The sequence below is a fragment of the Capricornis sumatraensis genome, chromosome 2 (genome assembly GCF_032405125.1).
Source record: "Capricornis sumatraensis isolate serow.1 chromosome 2, serow.2, whole genome shotgun sequence".
Taxonomy (NCBI): domain Eukaryota; kingdom Metazoa; phylum Chordata; class Mammalia; order Artiodactyla; family Bovidae; genus Capricornis; species Capricornis sumatraensis.
In genome coordinates, this window is record NC_091070.1 from 79,246,892 (window position 1) to 79,267,075 (window position 20,184).

At 42.1% G+C, this 20,184-nt stretch overlaps 1 protein-coding gene across 1 annotated transcript in view; it reads right to left on the minus strand.

Annotated features, from left to right (window-relative positions):
- Nucleotides 1-8,945, minus strand: part of SLC7A8 (solute carrier family 7 member 8) — a 49,850-nt gene extending 40,905 nt beyond the window's left edge. Inside the window, exon 1 of the mRNA XM_068964956.1 lies at nucleotides 8,804-8,945. Coding sequence (XP_068821057.1) covers nucleotides 8,804-8,945 — 142 coding nt within the window. The remainder of the gene's footprint in view (nucleotides 1-8,803) is intronic.
- Nucleotides 8,946-20,184: the final 11,239 nt, after the last annotated feature.

Genomic DNA, 20,184 nt, shown 5'->3' on the forward strand with positions numbered 1-20,184 from the left:
CCTACCTCCCAAGGTTGTGGTAGGGATCAAAGGTGAACATACATGCATGGAAACACTTTACAATCTGCTTAATGATCACAAATATAAGGAGTTGCTAGGATTTGCAATAGTAGGGGTAGAGACAGTCTCTGATGCTGTTGCTGCTGCTGCTAAGTTGCTTCAGTCGTGTCTGTGCGACCCCATAGACGGCAGCCCACCAGGCTCCCCTATCCCTGGGATTCTCTAGGCAAGAATACTGGAGTGGGTTGCCATTTCCTTCTCCAATGCATGAAAGTGAAAAGTCAAAGTGAAGTTGCTCAGTTGTGTCCGGAGACAGTCTCTAGAAGATAACAATAATGGTCTCGTCTTGGAAGTTTGGGTCTGAAATAGCACTGCAGGGCCAGGGCCATGAAGAACATTCTCTGAGCATCTGTTTACTTGTCTAGGTATAATTTTTAGATGCTTCAGGTGGGTGGCCAACAGGTAATTGCATCTCAAAAAGTATTTATTGAGCACCCACTCTGTACATTCTTGCTTTAAAACGTAATTGGGAAGCACTAGTTACACACATGGATTTTTAATATAATAGATGGAGCCAACCACCACCCACCAGTGACTGAAAGACAGGCATCCTGGCCTGAGGGGCTAAGTCTGCTGAACCTTCAAAAATGCCCATTAAGGATTCACAGCAGGTGTCCAGCGTCTCCCTGTCGGATTGGGAAACCAGGCACCAATAGTGAGAGGCTTTGTCTACCTCAGTGGTTCTCATCCAGGGACAATTTTGCACCATCTCCCCACCTTCAAGGGACAACTGACAGTGTCTGGAGACATTTTTGATTGTCACAGCTGGTGAGGGGGTGCTACAGGCATCTAATGGTTAGAGGCCAGTGATACTGCATGGGACAGCCCCTCAAAACAACAAAATATCTGGCCCAAAATGTAATAGTGCTGAGGCTGAGGGAAGCCTCAATGTTAATTTCTAAAGTCTTTTTCAAATTTGAACTTAGATGAGATTTAGCATGCTTTGTGTTTTGCTTGTTTTTTGCTAAATGTAAAAATGTATTGTTTATGGGAATAACTCATTTTTAAGCTAAGGCTTTTTTTTCATATGCAACAGTAAATTTACCACCTTAACCATTTTTAAGTGTACAGTTCAGTAAGTTCAGTTTGTTAAGCATATTCAGGGTGGTTCAGTGGTTAAGACTCTGTTTCCACTGCAGAGGGCACACGTTCGATCCCTAGCTGGAGAGCTAACACCCCACAGGCGGCTAAGAGAAAGCATATTCACATTGTTGGGAGACAGATCTCTAATGGATGGTTTGGCTTAGATTGGCTGCTATTATTAAAAAAATACTTTCTATGCATTTACTCATGCCAGGCTGAATACATGCGGATATGAAAATGAGAAAGACTCAGTCCCTGTCCTCAGCAAATTGTGGGGAGAAGTGATGACATGATGCACGTGGACTCAGAACTGACACCACCAGGGAGAGGAGAAGTTGCATGAAAGCAATCGCAATACATGACAAGATATTAGGGATGGACAACATCATTTGTGGGGGCTGCTCAGAAAAAGCTTCCTAGAAGAGGGGAAGCACGAGAAGCTGATGAGTAAGTAGACTGGAGTCAACAGAGAAAAGGAAAAACACTGTCTACTTGATAAACAGGTCAGACTTGGGCTGAATTGGCCAGTTCTTCCCATCACCCGATCAATCTAATCTGTTTTTGAACCAAAATGAATGAGTGTGGGGCTGGCGGGGGGATAAGGGAAGTGGGGGTGGTGGAGGATGAGCTTAGGAGAGAAAGAAACTAGTATTTATTGAATATAAACTGCTGGATACTTGCCAGTTTAATATTTCACAAAAAATTTCTATTTTATTGCCAATGAACTTGTTCCAGGTTACAAAGCTTGTAAATAGGAAAGCAGTTTACAAACCCAAGACTATCTCCAAAGCCCTTCCTTTTCTGATATCAAAAATGGTTCCTCCCTGTCCAAAACATGATACAAATCACGGGAAAATTCATCATATGCTTTCTACTCCCAGCATCAGGACCCAATTAGCAAATGTCTCCTTATCCCTAGACAGCCTGACCTGCCTGTATCAGCTGCTGATTAAACACGCTATGCAGAATTGTACTCTAAAGAGGCTGCTAAAGCATTTACAAATCTCACAGACGTACAGGCACCTTGAAACTCTATACATAGTGAGAAAACTACACTAACAATTCTGCAGCAACGAAACACCCCCTGGGTAATCGGCCTTCACAATATGCCGCTCAGTGTGAGGTTGCCCAGAACATCTCAAGGCACATTATGAAACCCTCTCCCCAGGAGTGACGTCACTGGTAATGCTGAAGATATAACTGCAGGGAGCCAACCAATGTGAAGAGTTGTGACCGTGACAATGGATGAGGGATGAGATGTGACTGATTAAGTTTTTCAGCTCAGACTTCATTCATTCTATAAATATAACAGCTTAAAATAGACTTGAGGCACAATTTGGCTTCTTAGAAATAAAATTCACCAGTGCTTAGCACAAAGCCTAGCATATAATCCTGAATGAGTATTTGTTAAATGTTAAAATATAAGATGATAAGAATCCTGTGACCAGTAGCCCCCATACCTGTGCCAGGGAGCAGCCTGCATTTTGTCATTTACATACAATGTCATTTACATTTACATTTCTCCCTTTTCCAGGGAAAAGAGCCCAGGGGGCCTCCTTTGCAGACATGTTCTGGGAGGGGAACAAGGCGTGGTCTTTCTTGCTCTGCACTCTCTCAGCTGGGAGTTAAAAATTAGAAGGGATGAACTCCTTTTTGTTGTTTTGGGTAGTTCAGGATATATTCTTGGGGTTATTTGCTCATTCCTGCTTTTTTGATACCCTCTCACCTGGAGAATCCCAGGGATGGGAGAGCCTGGTGGGCTGCCATCTATGGGGTCGCACAGAGTCGGACACAACTGAAACGACTTAGCAGCAGCAGCATCTCCAAACAATAATAACCAAACAAGGACTTCCCTGGTGGCCCAGCGTTTAAGAATCCGCCTGCCAAAGCAGGAGACACAGGTTCAACCCCTGGTCTGGGAAGATTCCACATACAACTAAGTGCATACACCACAGCTACTGAAACCCTCATGTTCTAGAGCCCATGTTCTGCAACAAGAGAAGCCGCCGCAATGGGAAGCTCTAACTCACTGCAACTGGAGAAAGTCAGCAAGCAGCAATGAAGACCTAGTTCGGCCAAAAATAAACAAATAAACAAAAAAAAAGTAACAACAAAAAACAAGAGCAACAACAGACATTCCTAAGGCTTTCTTGGTAGGCAGCTCTGCTGCTGGATTAACCCTCAGAGGAAAGCAGAAAACCCCTGGTATCTGGGCAACTTGAAAGTCTCACACTGTATGCCCATACCGCCATGCCACTTCAATAAGCCAATTTAATTCAGAAAAAGTGGTATGTGTATGTGGTGCTGGCCTCTCTGAGAAGGTCATCTGATCTGGGTACAGGGTGTTTTTGTTGTTGTTGTTGCTTTTCTAAATAGAATGGGTTGTTTGATTCTGTTTCTTTGGACATCTTTTTTACCTGCTGGGTTTCTATTTTCTTTCCCCTACCCTAAGTGTCTCCTGCTAGTCATTTATTCTGCATTAACTCCGCTCTTTGAGAGACCATATTGTAGTCCTGCCAGCAGCCTTGCCTCAACTAGATTACTCCTTGAGTTCCCTGCCTGGTTCCTGGAGGTAGGAAGCCACAGGATCTCTGGTTCCAGCCACCCTGTGGGGGCATTTTGATTAAGCCCAGTGGCTTCAGAGTTCAATGACTTGAGTGGGAATCCTGGCTCTGCTACCGCCAGTTATTTATTCATTCAATTCCACCCTTTCCATAACAGTACTTATTTCATGGGCTTAGATGAGAATACTCATAAAGCACTCATCTGGTATGTGGTAGTGCTCAGTAAATGGTAGCTACTTATTATTATTACACCACTAATTATAACCTCTCTCTGTTTACCAAGATGTGTTTGTTTTGAAAAGTATCCTACTTGGCTTCTGTCTCAAAGTTTTCTTTGAGAACAATGAGAGTTTTAAACATGTTTTCATCCTGAATGAACCAAATCCTAATCCCTCTCATGTTGGAAAAAAAAAAAACCCCGAAGTACAAATTTGAGAAGAATTTTCACACTCCAGCCCTCTGGTTAATATCCAACAGACATTTGGGGGATTAGAAAGCTAATACATTAAATCAGAGACTAAAATGTAAAATCTTCTAAAATGGTGTAAAAATACATGGGTCTGAAAATCTTTTGGACCTGAAATATTTCCAAATCCATCCAGTGCCATTTCAGTATGGTTATACCTATAGTATGCTTCTTTGTTGACAAACGGCCTTTAAAAAAAGTTTTCCCCCAACTTTTCCAGTATCAGATACCCATGTCCTTTCCCAACTCCAATGTCAGGGCTATGGTCCTGCATGGCCCACTCCCCCCACCACACAAGACACACCAGCCTCCCTCCTTCCTCTCTTGGTTACCGATTAGAAACAGGGAATGGCTAAGAGCTTTGACTCTGGAGTCAGAAGATCTCAGTAGTCAGTCCTCCAGGATCTGTGACTCCATTTCCCCATGTTTAAAACAGAGTTATAATATCTATTTCCACAGAATTGTGGTCAGGATTAAATGAGGTAATAATATAGAGAGAGTTTGTGTAAAGCTCTGGTTTTTCCAGTAGAGAATGCCGGTCCAGAGAGGAAGAGTAAGCATGTGGGAGAGTCAATGGAAGTGTGGTCTGTGCTGACCACATCCTGCAGCAGTGCAGCCAGCACACCTCAAGCTCCAACCCCCCCCACCAAAGTCTTCCTGCAGCTGTACTGGTACTTCGCCTACTCTCAACTGATTGCTCAGATCTTGTTTACATCGGGACACTTCCTTGCAGGGAACACAACACTGAATACTTCGTCTATAAAAACAAATAAGGACCTCTGCACAGGATCTGAAGGCAAATGTCTCTTTCAGGGCATGACAACTGAGAGTAGAGAATAATGCTTGTGAGTTTGATTTAGGATTTAGACAAGCTGTAGGTCTGAATCTTTAATACTTTTCAGCTCTGTGACCCTGACCAACTTTCTTGTCTCTCTGAGCCTATACTTCCTTATGTGGAGGAAGGGCTAAGAAGTGCCTACTACATGGGATTATTGTGAGGGATAAATAAGACAATGTAGGACTTCCCTGGTGGTCGAGTGGCTAAAACTTCATGCTCCCAATGCAGGGGCGCAGGTTCGATTCCTGTCCACGGAACCAGATTCCACGTGCTGCAACTAAGACCTGGTGCAGCCAGATAAATAAATACTTAAAAAAAAGAATGTATGTTTGGCAATTGGACAAGTGTCTGGCATATAATAAATTTTTAATAATAACAGTAGCTTTGATAGCATTAATTAATGAATTTTGTGGCTCCTTCATACTTTCTTTAGATTTTGAGGGGGACTCCACATTCAAGGAGAAATCTAAGTTCACCTATTACCAACAGGTTTCTTTGGCCAAATATATGGCGAGCAATAGTCTGGTTAAATTAGGGCAAAGGTGAAGTTTAAAAATTAAAACTGGACAACCTCATTTCCAAGTTGATGAAACTATTCCTAGCTTAAAAGATTTTCAAGTTAGGTTCCCAACAGCCATTCAAATAAACACTTTATTACTATTGTCTTCACATTTGTGTCAATTAAATTCAACAATCATTTGAGTAACTATTTCAAGTCAGGGACTCTGCTAAGCACTAAAGATTCAGAGATATACACAACACATTTTTTTGCTCAAGGAAATAACAGTTTAGCTGTTGTCCTTCTACCTACCAAATCTCCCAGAATTATCTTCTCTATTCCATGTTTCTCCATGTCCTTCAAGAGGCTTCTTAATCTAGTTCTCAGCAAGAACTTCTCGTTCTTTGTGCTTCTCACCATTCCCCTAACTTTTTCCTCGTTAGGTAACTCAACTGTATCATAAATTTCCAATGTTCTTTGTCTAATGCATATAAAACTTATCTCTCCGATCAGATTATAGATAATTCTAGAGCATGCATCCTCTATTGGTTCATTTTATATTTCTGTAACACCGACCATCTTGTTATTCCTATTTTATTTTAAAACTGTTATTTCTTTCTTTATGGCTGGACTGGGTCTTTGTTGCTATGAATGGGCATACTCTAGCTGTGGCGAGTGGAAGCCACTCTTCCACGTGATGCACGGGCTTCTCATTGCCGTGGTTTCTTGTTGCAGAGCACAGACTCTAGGACCTCAGGCTTCAGGAATTGTGGCGCACAGGCTTAACTGCCCTGAGGTATATGGTATATCTTCTCAAACCAGGGATCGAACCCATAACCCCCGCATTGGCAGACGGATTCTTAACCGCGGGACCACCAGGGGAGTCCTTAGTATTCCTATTTTAAATCATCGATGCTGATTGTGAATGAAACTTTTACAACATTTTATGAAACATAGGTTAACTTATCCCTAAGTTAACTGGATATGAGATCAATTTAGGCCAGTTGCTCTTTTTCCATACCTTGTGATCTGATTCACTTAGGAAATTTCCTTTCTCTTTATACCCTTGAACTCTTTCTTCCACAGTGTTGACACTGAACGCTAGAGCACTGAATTTCATGTGCAGAATGCCATTTCTATTTTTGCATTTGGTCTTGAAAAAACCTGAATCACTGTCATCTACTCGGAAACCCCTCTAGAGGACAGGGCAGCTACTCAGCACATCTGTAAATCAACAGCCACACGGCAGGGGAAGTGGAAAGGATTTTGCCCCCACAACACCCTAAAGGGGAAATGTGTGTCTCAGCTTAACTGGAGATACAATCATGACTATTAACTCTACAAGGATTCCTGCACTTTGGAATAATACCCTGATTTCTCTGAAATCACACATTTGGGGCCTCTTTGCACGATAGAATACCAGAGTTATTATTCTTCCTGCTACAATACCAATAGGAGCACTGGGACTATTCTTACACTGAAGTGCTATCCACGAGGTTGTGGACAAATCATAGCACCATTCACCCAACTAAAAGCCATAGCTCTTACACCTGGACACTACCATTTCTTCACAGTCTTAGAAAAATACTAAAGAAAGAGACAAAAACAAGCTCATTATATAGGAAAATATCCTCAACCCTTGAATACCTGCATATATATAGGGGTGGGTGAGGCAGGAAGGGAGGTCTGATTGTGGTCCTGTGCATGTGGGTGTAAACATCTGTGTATGAATCAGAATCTTCCCAAAGGAAGGAAAATACTTAATCCTCTCAGTCAAGCTGTGAAAGAGGTAACAGCTCTGGGTTATTTATAGACCTTAAATTGGCATGTGCTGTACATATTGAGTACTTTGCTGATCTCATTTTTTAGAGCAGTTGCAATAAAGGTGAGATAGAGAAAAGGTAATGAGAGATTAAAATCTTGACTATAATATTTTAACATAACATTACCTTACTTGTAACTGTAGATGCCTGGAAACCTACCAGAGTCAAAGAATTAGAAAGCTTTCCACTTTGAAAGCTGAGTGGAGATAACACTGAAGCCTGGGTGCAGAAGTGAAGAGGATTATCTGAATACTGTACTGATATTATTTGATTTCAAGGGTGTTCTCCAATGTCAGCATTGCTTAGTTGCCAAAATGCTTCTGTGCTACCATGAGGACCATGGGGTTATCCAGAGAAACTGGTCTGTGGGCATCAGGACACGACAAGCCTTCAAAAGGAAGTCTGCACAGAAACCGATCTGGTCTGACTGTCCTGTACCCCTTTCTCTGGGAAAAAGGTAAGGCCCTCTCCCAAAGACAGTAGAAGAAACTCTCACCTTCTGGAGCAAAAGCAGTACTGAACCATTGCGCATCCATCTACAGGGGCTCTCTGGAAAGAGGACTGTGTGTTGTCCAGAGACAGGGCCATATTTAGGACCCCTGCCTGGTAGAGTGCAGTTACAGGGTTGGAGTGGCCTGCACAGGCACTCTCGGGGACACTCAGCCTCCCAGGTTTCAAAGCCTTCAGCCAGACTCACCATTCTAATTAATCCCCTTTCCCTTCAGACCCTCACAGGGTCTTCCATGAGGTAAGAGACATAGATGTTACACAACTCCACTAAGCAATGAGAGAAGCTGTCAACTACACAATTACAGAAAGGTACAATCTGTCGCTTCTTTTCTTCCATAATTTATTTCCTCACCCATGAAATGGGAATAACAGCCCTGTCACATCTACTTCACAAGACAAAGTGCTGGATAAGATGGGAAAGCTAGAGAAAGGCAAGGCATCCTTATACTGCTGTTTTGGCTATTTTTATTACACACCCCCTAGACCCATAGTCTCATATAAAGTAAAACCAAATAGCTCCTAAATATGTCTCAAAAGCCAATCCACAGCCTGTTAAGGAGATGGCTGCAGAAAAGCCTGTTAAAAATCTAGGTTCCCCAGTCCTACCTTAAATCGCTGGAATCAACCTTCCAGTGTAGAGTCCAGAGACCTATATTTTCAACAAGCTTGCAGGCAACACTGACCATCAGCCAGGAGTGTGTCCCTTAAGTGCTCCATTCCCCAAACACTGGACAGAACTGACTGGTTTGGGAGAAGAGATGTATGATATACAACACTTCCTATACCTCTCAAACTTAATCCTTTCTTGCAGGCGAAAGCACAGGTGAATGACAACCCTTTTCTAAGGGAGCAGGACACAGAAACAGTGCTTTGCGGGGCTGGGGGACTGAGGGATTAAGGTTCTACTAGAGGACCACCAGACAGGGAGGAATGGTCGGTGGGAAAAGGAATTGGACTCACCTACAATGATAGCACAACCACTGACCAATCCAATCTCTTTCTTCAGGGCCACTCCGCCCCCTCCAGAATCCGCCTCCTGCGACTCGCTCCCACCTGGGTGGTTCTTTTCAGTGTTGTTCCGGTGCCTGGCTCCTTTTTCCATGTTTCTCAATAGGATTTCAACCTCCGAAAGGGATCTCTCTTTCTAAATGCATATGGGTGTAAATATATTTAGAGAGAGAGCCTTTCAAATGGAAACGTCCTTTTCCATCTTAAGGACCACTCCTACCCTCTTAAAATAAATAAATAAATAAAAGACCCAGGCAGATAAAAGCGAAAGATGAAAATATTCCTATTCCATCTTGACACTTTCTTGTCACTCGTGCTTACAAACAAGGAAAGTGTTGTTAAAATGGGGGCAAGGGGGAGAGACACAGACATTTAAATGTAAAAATAGAGCTGCACCAGCTACTCCGGCTGGAATTCTCCTGAAAGGGATGTATCCTTCAGAAACCAGGACCGTTTTGCACTGTGTACCAGGCAGTGGCTTATTTCAGAGCTTCAAAGAGGTAGTCTGGATTTCCCTCAGCTATCCCCCTAAGAAAACAGAGATTGTCTTTACCTCCCTTTAGCCTTTTATGAGGATAAAAGTAGTTTTCATTAACTGAAAGGAAAAAAGGCAATCCTCCGGTACTTTCTTCTCTTTCAGCGGACCTGACCGATTTGCTCCGGGTCCTGTTTCCACCTGGAGTGGGTTCCTTCCCCCTCGCGTCTCCTGCCTTCCGCTTTCTCCAGAGGTCCTCTTCGGTCTCGCTCGTTTTCTTGTCCTTGTTTTCCTCCTTCCGATCTCCGTCAGTCCTCAGGGCACAGACCGCGCCATCCCTCGTGGTTCCAGGAGAGTGCCTCTAGCACAAACGAACGTGCTTCCCTTTTAGCGAGGGGTTTTAAGTGCTGGGCTAGCTCCGCCTCCCACCTCCAGCGTTGCTCTCCATCCTCCGTCTCCTCCCTCCTGTTCAATGTAAATAGCAGCACACAGTCCCCAAAGATCACCGACAAGATGGATGAAAAGATTTCTCTTTAGTCGATCTTCTCCCTTGTCTCCATCTTTCTCTTTGTAAGTAGTGGAAGTAAAATCCTCCCAGGTCGACTGTTCGGGAGAGTCCAGGAGCTGGAATAGCATTACAGGTCATTCAGGAGACGTGGGCTTTATAAATAAGGGACCGGTTGTGCAGACTCTTCAGTGCCATCAGAAATACAGTGGCGAATATATTAAAATATTTATGTCTGGAAGATTTGAAGGAGAGAAGGCAGTAGGAACGTTATTTTCGCGTATCTGAAAATGGGAGGAAATCGGGGGTGGGAAAGGGGAATGGAAAGAATTAAGACTAATGGAAAAGAGGTTCATTTAGTATAATTGTGAGCAGCCTTGAAGAGTACAGTGGAAACAGAAGTACCTGGAAGAAATGGTGGCCTTAGTGATCACATCTCTTACTAATATTTAGTGTTAGATGAAACAGGAAAAAAAAAAAAAAGACCTCAACCCTGGTCCCAGGAAAAAAATGACACAAAATCTGGTGGAATGGGCCTTTTATAGCTTCTAATATTATATTTTTGCATAATGAAATTATTAGAAAGGCAGACCAGAGAGGAGGTGGGGAGTTATTATCAGCACCTCTCTGATCATGAAGCAGATTGTTCATGTTAAGAGATGACTTACTTCCATATTGATATTGTATCTAGTTTTCTGTGAAGAATTCTACCCAGAAACTCCTGCCTGAGGTGAGAGCAATGACGTCTGTTTATAATTGCAAAGTACTCTGAAAAAACAGCAGAAAGCAATATAGCAGACAAAAGTATAAATCTAAAATGAAATTATTTTGAAAATGTGTTATATACATTATGCAAAAGCACTTGAGTTTAAAGTGGGTCTAAAAAGAAAGTTCCCAAGTTGACACTAAGTGTGGGAACTTGGCCTCACTTTCTGCAGAATGTTCCAAAAAATTTTGGATTTTAAGAAAAGTAAATACTTAATTTCCTTAAAGTGGGGATGGTTGAGCTGCTGTAGGAAGGTCTTTTCCAAATGGGGTAAAGTCCAATCAACAATCTTTTCCACTTCTCCCCTTGACCACTCAGCAAGTATTAAGAGGTTTCAAAGGTTGAGAGTTCAACTGCTTCTCCTTCTGCAGTTCATGATACAATAAATTGAAAGCCTCAGCAGAAAAAAAAAAAAAAGGTGGGGGTAGTGATGCAAAAAGGATTTTTTTTCTTAACAAAAGGAGCAGAGAACAGACAAGGCAAGGAATATATAGCCCAAAACTCCACAGGAGGGGATGAGTCATGAGAAATGAAAAAAATTTGAATTGCTTTTGGCCTTTCCTCATGACATCCGAGAGTATCAATTCTTTCATTTTGAAACGTCTGCTCAAATGTCAACATCAAGGTATAAACCAATCTTTCTGCTTACAAATATGAATTCTTTCAGTAATATTTCAATTCAAAAGGTGTAGATTTAGTATGAGATAAAATAAAAATGTGATGAATTGAAGGTCTCTTGCCTAAACTGGTGCTAACTGACCACAATATGGTAAGCTTTAGCCATCTCAATTTATGAGCTAAGACGCTAAGAGAGGAAGGGGATCAAATACAAGCGTGGAATGGCACACTCAATTGGAAAGAAGGGTTGTTGAAGATTAATATTTCTATTTTTTTTGAACTTGAAGTTTATAAGTGGCTTATGATTATCTACTAGTGATATAATGTGAAAGCTAGAAAAGGAATCTCCACCCCTTCTCCCTCCACAAGACCATTCATGCATATTATATGGCTCCCTCCAGGTTGGGATCTTTTTGTGAAATAAATCCTAAGTATGTCAAAATTCCACATGGCTCACATGGAACTCAGGAGAGAAAGAAAAGTCTTCCTGTGATATGTTGAGAAAAATCTGTAAGAATAATTAACTGAAGGTTCAGTTTTGAGCACTGAATTCTTCTTTATTCATAACTAATGTACATTTGCCTGTATAACTTTGAATCTACTATCCATATTTAAATAATACATTATCTACAAACTGTTTTCTGCACAATATCTTGACTTTTTTTTTTTCCTCATTAAATACTATGGGTAGACAAGACTATTATTTTTTCCTCTTTTAAAGATTAGGAAGCTGAGGCTCGGAGAAATGTCTTATCTGAGGACAAAGATAGGGCACCTTTGGACAGACAGGATATCAAATGGTTTACACTGAGATCTTTTCCCAGGACACTGCAGCTACTTGCTGATTCCTCAGCTTCTTCCACCTGAGAGAGATGAAGACCTTTGATCAGGGCCATGTCCAAATCTTCTTGGGTTGTTATAACTGTGCCAGAGCTCCACCTTGATATCACACCTGATATTTGTTCAGTGAGACCCACAGGTTTTAACCTGTCCCCTACTCCTCTACTTGTACCCTTTTCCCATAGTCCCACAGTCCTTTCCAGGTACTTTAATACAACTTTGGTTCCAGAATCACTATTTACTGGGTCACTGTTTACTATTGTTTTTCATGCTTAAGATGAGAAGAAATTAATCTTTTTACCCAGGGAAAGGGTGGGTAAGAGGGTAGTTTTCTTAGGAATCTGCAGTTAGGAAGAGAAAGGCTGTGTGAGGCTGACATCTACTGCACAAAGAGGGGTATAGCATGGGGGCACGCTACTTGTGTAATAGTGGAACAAAAGCCATGTTTCAGTATTCCCCTTTCAAAACAACAGATAAGAAGTAACTGTTAATGCAGAGGAGTAGAGCACAAAGCACATTCACTCCATTTCTGACTTTTTTTTTTTTTTGCCTTGTTGCATGGCTTTCATGATTTCAGTTCCCTGGCCAGGGATCAAACCTGGGTCCTGGCAGTGAAAGCCCCTGGACCACTGGACCACCAGGGAATTCTCTTGACTTCTTTTTCTGGACAAGCACTTTATTCTTGTTCCTTGTAGCAGAGCTGTGAAGTCTGAGGTCGCTAAAAGAGGATCCAAATCTCTTTCTGGAGAGAACTCACAGTCCATGCTCCCAATCCACTCTTCTCGAACCTTCCTGCCCAAAGTCAGAAGGGAGCCGTGATTTCAATTAGAGCCAGCTTTCTTCCTGGAATCCCAGGGACCAGCCTATAGTGAAACTGTGGCTTCCTGAGCTAGTGGTTCTAAGAGCCTTTGTTTCATTAAAAATGGAAAGCAGATGAAAATTAGTGAGTTAAGAAGAAGGAAGGAAGGAAGAAAAGGCCAAAACAGGTAAGAAAGAAAAGAAGGTGGAATGAGGAGATGCCCTCAGTTAAGCCCTTTCAAGGGTATGCTCTGTTTGCCTTTCAGACATATTCCTAAATTGGAAGGAGCTTGTATCTTCCCGGGTTTATGTAGTCCTGAGAATTTGGATGGAGCAGACCCTGTTTTGTTATGATGGTCCATTAATTCATGCTCTTCTGGAGATAATGATGAATCCTTGCTCTGACACTAGAGATAAAAATTCCAGCATATTACTCTCCTGTCTGCTGCACTTGGCTGCTTTCCATGGAACTAGCCCAGCACTAGTGGGAAAGAAAGAAAGATACACCCCCTGAGGCAGACTGCATGTCCTTCACTCCTTTACTGGCCTCATCTATCATGGCACCTTGGTATTCTTCTTTTTAGGATTTAGGTGACTTTAGTTTTGAGTACTTAAATATGAAACTGCCACCTCCTCACTGGTTTTTACTGAGGAGTTGTATTTACCAAAGATGAGGGTTCTTGTCTTTTAAGATATGGAAGAGAAGTTCTCTGAGGTGAGAGGTTTGTTTTGTTCAACTGAGGTAGCCCTAATACCTTAAGTGGTGCCTGGCACTCAATAAATATGATTCAGTGAATGAATGGTGATGTGCATTAATGAATAATAAATTATATAATAACCAATGAACCGATGTGTTCACTAATTATAGCAAGATATAGTCCTCAGTGCTGGGAGAGGTACTGGATTGTGGAAAGAGGGGAACAACACCATCCAAGTTTGACTTAAAGATCATTTCTCACAGAGCACACATCTCAAGCAGGCCTTCCGTACTGCCCAGCAGTCTTACTGCAGTCTCATAGTTACTGCCTCTTGCATTTATCTCCTGCTTGCTGCAAACCAACACCATCCCCCAAATCCTCACTGTCAGTTGACATCCTTGCCTATTGTTTCATGGTGAGACAATAGAAGAGAATGTCCATGTCCTCCAACCACTGAATCTGTCCAAGTGCCTGTATCTCTCCCTGCATACTCGACCTCCCTCTCCTGTAGAAATGGATGTGGTGTGTTCCTGGGTATCTCCCTGACTTGTGCCGTAGCTTCTCTGTCCTTTCTTACCCACTCAGGAATTTTGCTCCTGCAATTACTCCTCTCTTTCCAGAATCATGTTTTTTACTCTCTCCTGGATCTTTCCTATCAGCATGCAAACATGCTGTAATAACTTCAGTTTAAAAAATACAAAACTAAAACCATAAAAATTAAAAAAATAATAATACAAAACTAACAGAACCTCCCTTGACTTTACTTCCCTCTGCAGCTGCCACCCCCCTTCTCTGCTCCCCTGTTTCCACTTCTTCACCTCCATTCATGCTTGAGTCTACCACCCGTAAGCGTTCGTCTTTATCCACACGATGAGGCCATCTGTCAAGGTCACAGGTAGCCACCGCAGGGTCCAGTCCGATAGGCATTTCTCAGTCTCCAGCCTACTGATCTCACAGCAGCCCTGGCTCCTGGGGTCCACTCTTCTGGCTTTCCTCTACCTCATTGGCCTCTTAGGCTCCTCAGCTGGATCCTTTCTTCTTCCCAATCTCTCCTCTTCTTCATCTTCCCTCACTACCTGGGTGTTCTCAGTCCCATGACTTTCAGTAGCATCTACACACTGATATTTCCCAAATTTATAGATCCAGCCCTCATCTCTCCCAGAAACTCTGTAATTAGCTTTCTATCAACTTGATGTCTTTCTTGGATGTGTGTGTAATAGGCATCTCAAACTTAACATGCCCAATTACTTCAAACCTGGTCTTCCTCCAGTATTCCTCACTTTAGTAATCTTTAGTAAACATTTTAGAGTTAACCTTGGCTTACCTGGTCTCTTATCTTTTACTCTACATCTGGTTTATCAACCAGTTCTATTAGGTGTCGATTTAAACTTACTGAGACATGACTTATTTCTTACCATCTTTACTGCTACTACCCTAATTCATTATGACCTTTATGACCGTCTCACAAGCTCTCACCCGGACTATTTCAATCATTTCCTAGTTGGGCTCCCTGTTTCAGACACTTGTTCTTCTAAAATGTCCTTCTATACATCATTCTTAACAGAGCAACCAGAATGCTCCTCTACAATCATAAGTCAAGTCATATCTCTCCCCTGCTCAGAATCCTCCAAAGGCTGCCCATCCCACCTAGAGTCAGGTCTGAAGTCCTTTCTCATGGCCTCAGGTGAGCATTCCAAAATCATATCCTTGTACTCTTCCTTCCACTTAATCCTCCCAGACTCCTAGGCCTCTTTCCTGTTCTTTGAACACTGAGCTCCGCCTCAGATCTTTACATTGGCTGGAGCTTCTGTGAGGAAGACTCCTCCTCTTAGACAGTCATGTGCCTTGCCCCCTCCTGTTATGCTCATCCATCATCAAATGTCACCTTGCAGGATTTCTCTGATCACCCAATAGAAAAACCAATCTTTATCCTATCACCTGGGCATTTTTTGTTGTCATTATTACCTAATATTTTTTGCTTATTTTTTCCTTGTTTCCCCCTGTTAAAATGTAAGCTACAGATGATTGGATTTTTAATTTTTTAGGGGGGGGAAATGATATTATGGTTATAATGAATATATAATTGTATATCATAGCTATATAATCTTTTAGAGTTATATACCAATACAGATGAAACAATTTAATGTCTTGGGCTTGCTTCAAAGTAATATGAGAGGGAATGGAGAGGTAGTCTGTCAATGAAAGAAGGCTATGAGTTGATATTGTTTAAACTGGGTGATGGGTAGATTGGAGTCCTTTACAATATATTTTCTGGTTGTTGTTCAGTTGCTAAGTTGTGTCTGACTCTTTTGCGACCTCATGGGCTGTAGCCTGCCAGTCTCCTGAGATTTCCCAGGCAAGAATACTGGAGTGGGTTGCCATTTCCTTCTCTAGGGGATCTTGCCGACCTAAGGATGGAACTCATGTCCCATGCATTGACAGGTGGATTCTTTACCACTGAGCCACCAGGGAAGCCCACTATTTTCTTTAGCTTTGTATATATTTACATTTTTCCATAATAAGAAACAAACACAACCTTTGCTAGTTTATCATAATCTCCCTAATGCCCAGAGTAGTACTAGGCATATAGAAGGAATTCAATAAATATATATTTGTTGTACAGCAAAAACCAACACAGTATTGTAAAGCAATTATCCTCCAGTTAAAAATAAATTTACAAAAAGAAGAGAGAACATTCTCCAACACATTTTTAAGTTTTAAAATGTTTCATCTGATCCCAATTAAACAAATGTTAATTATATGTATATAAACTATAGAATATGTTCTTTATTACATATAATAATAAAGGCTTGTATTGATCTATAAAAATTCATATTTATTTAATACTGATTGCATAATCAGTTAGAAGAGTGAAGGTATATTTTCAAGATAAATGTTAACCATTTACTGCTAATTGTTGAAATCTAAATTTTAAGTTCCAAAGGAGATTTTATAAACAGTATCCCCTTCCAGGTTTTGCATCTGAGAATGTTTAATTGTGGGAATATCAAAAAGTAAACTTAAGAGCAATTTTTAAAAATCCACCAGGGGGCTTCACTGGTGATCAGTGTTTAAGACTCTAAGCTTTCCATGCGGGGGGCACAGGTTCGATTCCTGATCAGGGAACTAAGATCCCACATGCCATGTAGCATGGCCAATAAATAAATAAAATTTTAAAAATATACATGTGGTTTAATTTCTTATCTCTTTTTTACCAAATCATGATAATTAACTATCATCTCCTATACTACTACTACAATTGCGCAGCAAATCTGGAAAGGAAATACAAAAGTCTAAAAAGCTACAGTGTAGAGATCACTGACGTGTAATATATTGCCCATAGGAAGAGAATGTGATTGTTAAGGAAAATTTGCAATACTACACAATTAATCAGATTAATATAGAAATAAATTGTAATAGAAGTTGGATTACACATATGAGGATGTGCTCAATTAAGGTCACTTGCATAGTCAGCCCATATTTATCAACTGTTTACTGTGCTGGATACTGGGAACAAAGACCATCTGCTGGGGCTTCCCTGGTGACTCAGTGGTGAGGATTCTGCTTGCCAATGCAGGAGACAGGGGTTCAATCCCTGGTCCAGGAAGATCCCACAGGCTTTGGAGCAGCTAAGCCCATGTGCCACAACTGTTGAGCCTGTGCTCTAGAGCCCATGCTCAACAACAAGAGAAGCCACTGCAATGAGAAGCCTGTGCACTGCAACTAGAGAGTATCCCCTACTCACTGCAACTAGAGAATGCCTGCGGAGAAACAAAGTTACAAACAAAAATGCTTAAAAAAAGAGACCATCTGCCTTCAAGGACCTCAGGGACTGTGATGATTAATTTAAGGTGTCAAGTTGACTGGCCACTTGACTGGCATGCCCAGTTTAAGCATTATTTCTGGGTTTGTGTAAGAGTGTTTCTGAATGAGATTAGCATTTGAATCGATGAACTCTAAATTACTTTAAAGTAAATTTCAGTTCAGTTCAGTTCAGTCGCTCAGTCATGTCCTACTCTTTGTGACCCCATGAATCGCAGCATGCCAGGCCTCCCTGTCCATCACCAACTCCCAGAGTTTACTGAGACTCACGTCCATTGAGTCAGTGATGCCACCCAGCCGTCTCATCCTCTGCCGTCCCCTTCTCCTCCTGCCCCCAATCCCTCCCAGCATCAGAGTCTTTTCCAATGAGTCAACTCTTTGCATGAGGTTGCCAACATATTGGAGTTTCAGCTTTAGCATCAGTCTTTCCAATGAACACCCAGGCCTGATCTCCCTTAGAATGAACTGGTTGGATCTCCTTGCAGTCCAAGGGACTCTCAAGAGTCTTCTCCAACACCACAGTTCAAAAGCATCAATTCTTTGGTGCTCAGCCTTCTTCACAGTCCAGCTCTCACATCCATACATGACCACAGGAAAAACCATAGCCTTGACTAGATGGACCTTTGTTGGCAAAGTAATGTCTCTGCTTTTGAATATGCTATCTAGGTTGGTCATAACTTTTCTTCCAAGGAGTAAGTGTCTTTTAATTTCATGGCTTCAGTCACCATCTGCAGTAATTTTGGAGCCCCCAAAAATAAAGTCTGACACTGTTTCTACTGTTTCCCCATCTATTTCCCATGAAGTGATGGGACTGGATGCTCTAAAGTAAACTGCCCTTCCCCATGTGAATGACCATCACCCAATCTGTTAAGGACCTGGTTACAAGAAAAAAGCAAAGGAAGGAAGAAGGAATTCACTCCTTTCTGCTTCCTATCTGCCTGCTGGAGTTGGGACATGTCATCTCATCTTCTCTACCCCTTGGATTGGGATATAAAACTTTGGCTCCCCTGGTTCCCTGACCTTTGGACATGGACTGACTTACACCACCAGCTTCCTGAGTCTCCAGCCTATAGACAAGAAGGTCATGGGACTTCCTAGCCTGTGTATTGAGTAAGCTAATTTGTTATAAATAAATCTCTCTTCCCACCTCCATCTAATATACATATATATATCTTCTGCTGGTTCTGTTTCTTTGGGAAACCTTGACTAATACAAAGACCTTAGATGCCAATACTTTACATCTTTCTCTGTTCTCCTAAAGTGAGGTACAGCTAGGTTGCCTGTGAAACAGGAGGGAAGAGGGCAAGGCAAAACCTTTAAAAGAATGACAAAACCCTTGAAGAGATAACAAAAAATGGTTAGAACCTACTAAGCTGAAGATACTGGAAGGTTCAATTTCAGTAGACATTGAGGTTCAGTGTGCTCTCTTGGTAATACATTGAACGTGAAAGTGTTGGTCACTCAGTCGTGTCCGGCTCTTTGTGACCCACCCCTTGGACTGTAGCCCACCGGGGGGTTGCCTGGAATTCTGGCAAGAATATTGGAGTGGGTTGCCATATCCTTCTCCAGGGGATCTTCCCAAGCCAGGGATTGAACTTGACTCTCCTGTGTCTCCTGCATTGCGGATGAATTCTTTACAGCTGAGCCACCGGGGAAGCCCTTGGAGTGTGTATCCCTCTTAAATAAACCTGCTTTCACTTTACAATGGCTTATTCTTGAATTTTTTGCTGGGCAAAGCCAGGACCCTCACTTGCCTGTGCATTCCAGAGACTCATCTGAGACCTGGGACCTGACCAGCCTCTCTTGCCCCATTTTCCTGTAACATCATGACTCCCCCAACAAAGGATCACTGGACATTTGAGGAAAGCTCCAGCATGAAAGTCATAGACAATAATAAACATAGGTGATGCAAGGAACAGAGGAAAACTTCCCCCAAATTATAATTACCAGGACCCCGTTCTGAGGCCAGGTAATAGGCCCATTAGGTCGTAACAGTCACTGGGTTCAAAACCAAACTCTTCTCCTTTCCACAGACAAAACCAAACTCCTGTGTTCCCCATTTCGTCATGGCCACAGTATCATGCTTTTGTTACTGAGTTCAAACTCACTCTGTTCACCACATGAGAGGCCAATAAATCCGAGAAATAAGGTGTTGAGGCAACAAATAGGGCTTTATTCAGAAAGCCAGCTGACTGAAAAGATGGCAGATTAATGTTTCAAAATAATCATTTTGTGGGGGCCTGGATGCCATTTTTTTTTTTTTTTAATAGAGCCTGAGGGAGAGAAGCAATGAGGACCTAAAGTCTAAAGGCAGAATACAGGGAGAGGCAGTGAGGAAGCAAAGGAAGAAGGGTCTTCAGTTCAGTCCAGTTCAGTTCAGTCGCTCAGTCGTGTCCGACTCTTTGCGACCCCATGAAGCGCAGCATGCCAGGCCTCCCTGTCCATCACCAAATCCCGGAGTTCACTCAGACTCACGTCCATCGAGTCAGTGATGCCATCCAGCCATCTCATCCTCTGTTGTCCCCTTCTCCTCCTGCCCTCAATCCCTCCCAGCATCAGAGTCTTTTCCAGTGAGTCAACTCTTTGCATGAGGTGTCCAAAGTACTGGAGTTTCAGCTTTAGCATCATTCCTTCCAAACAAATCTCAGGGCTGAAAATCTTGCAAAACATCTGCCAGGAAGGGCCAGCCTGTGGAAAGGGGTGTGTTAATCTCTTCTTTTTCGGTAACCATTCACAGGTGGGAAGGGTCAGATTATCTCTTCATGGGCTGAACAAAGGTACTTTAGTTTAACAGTTCCCAGAGGGGCAGGA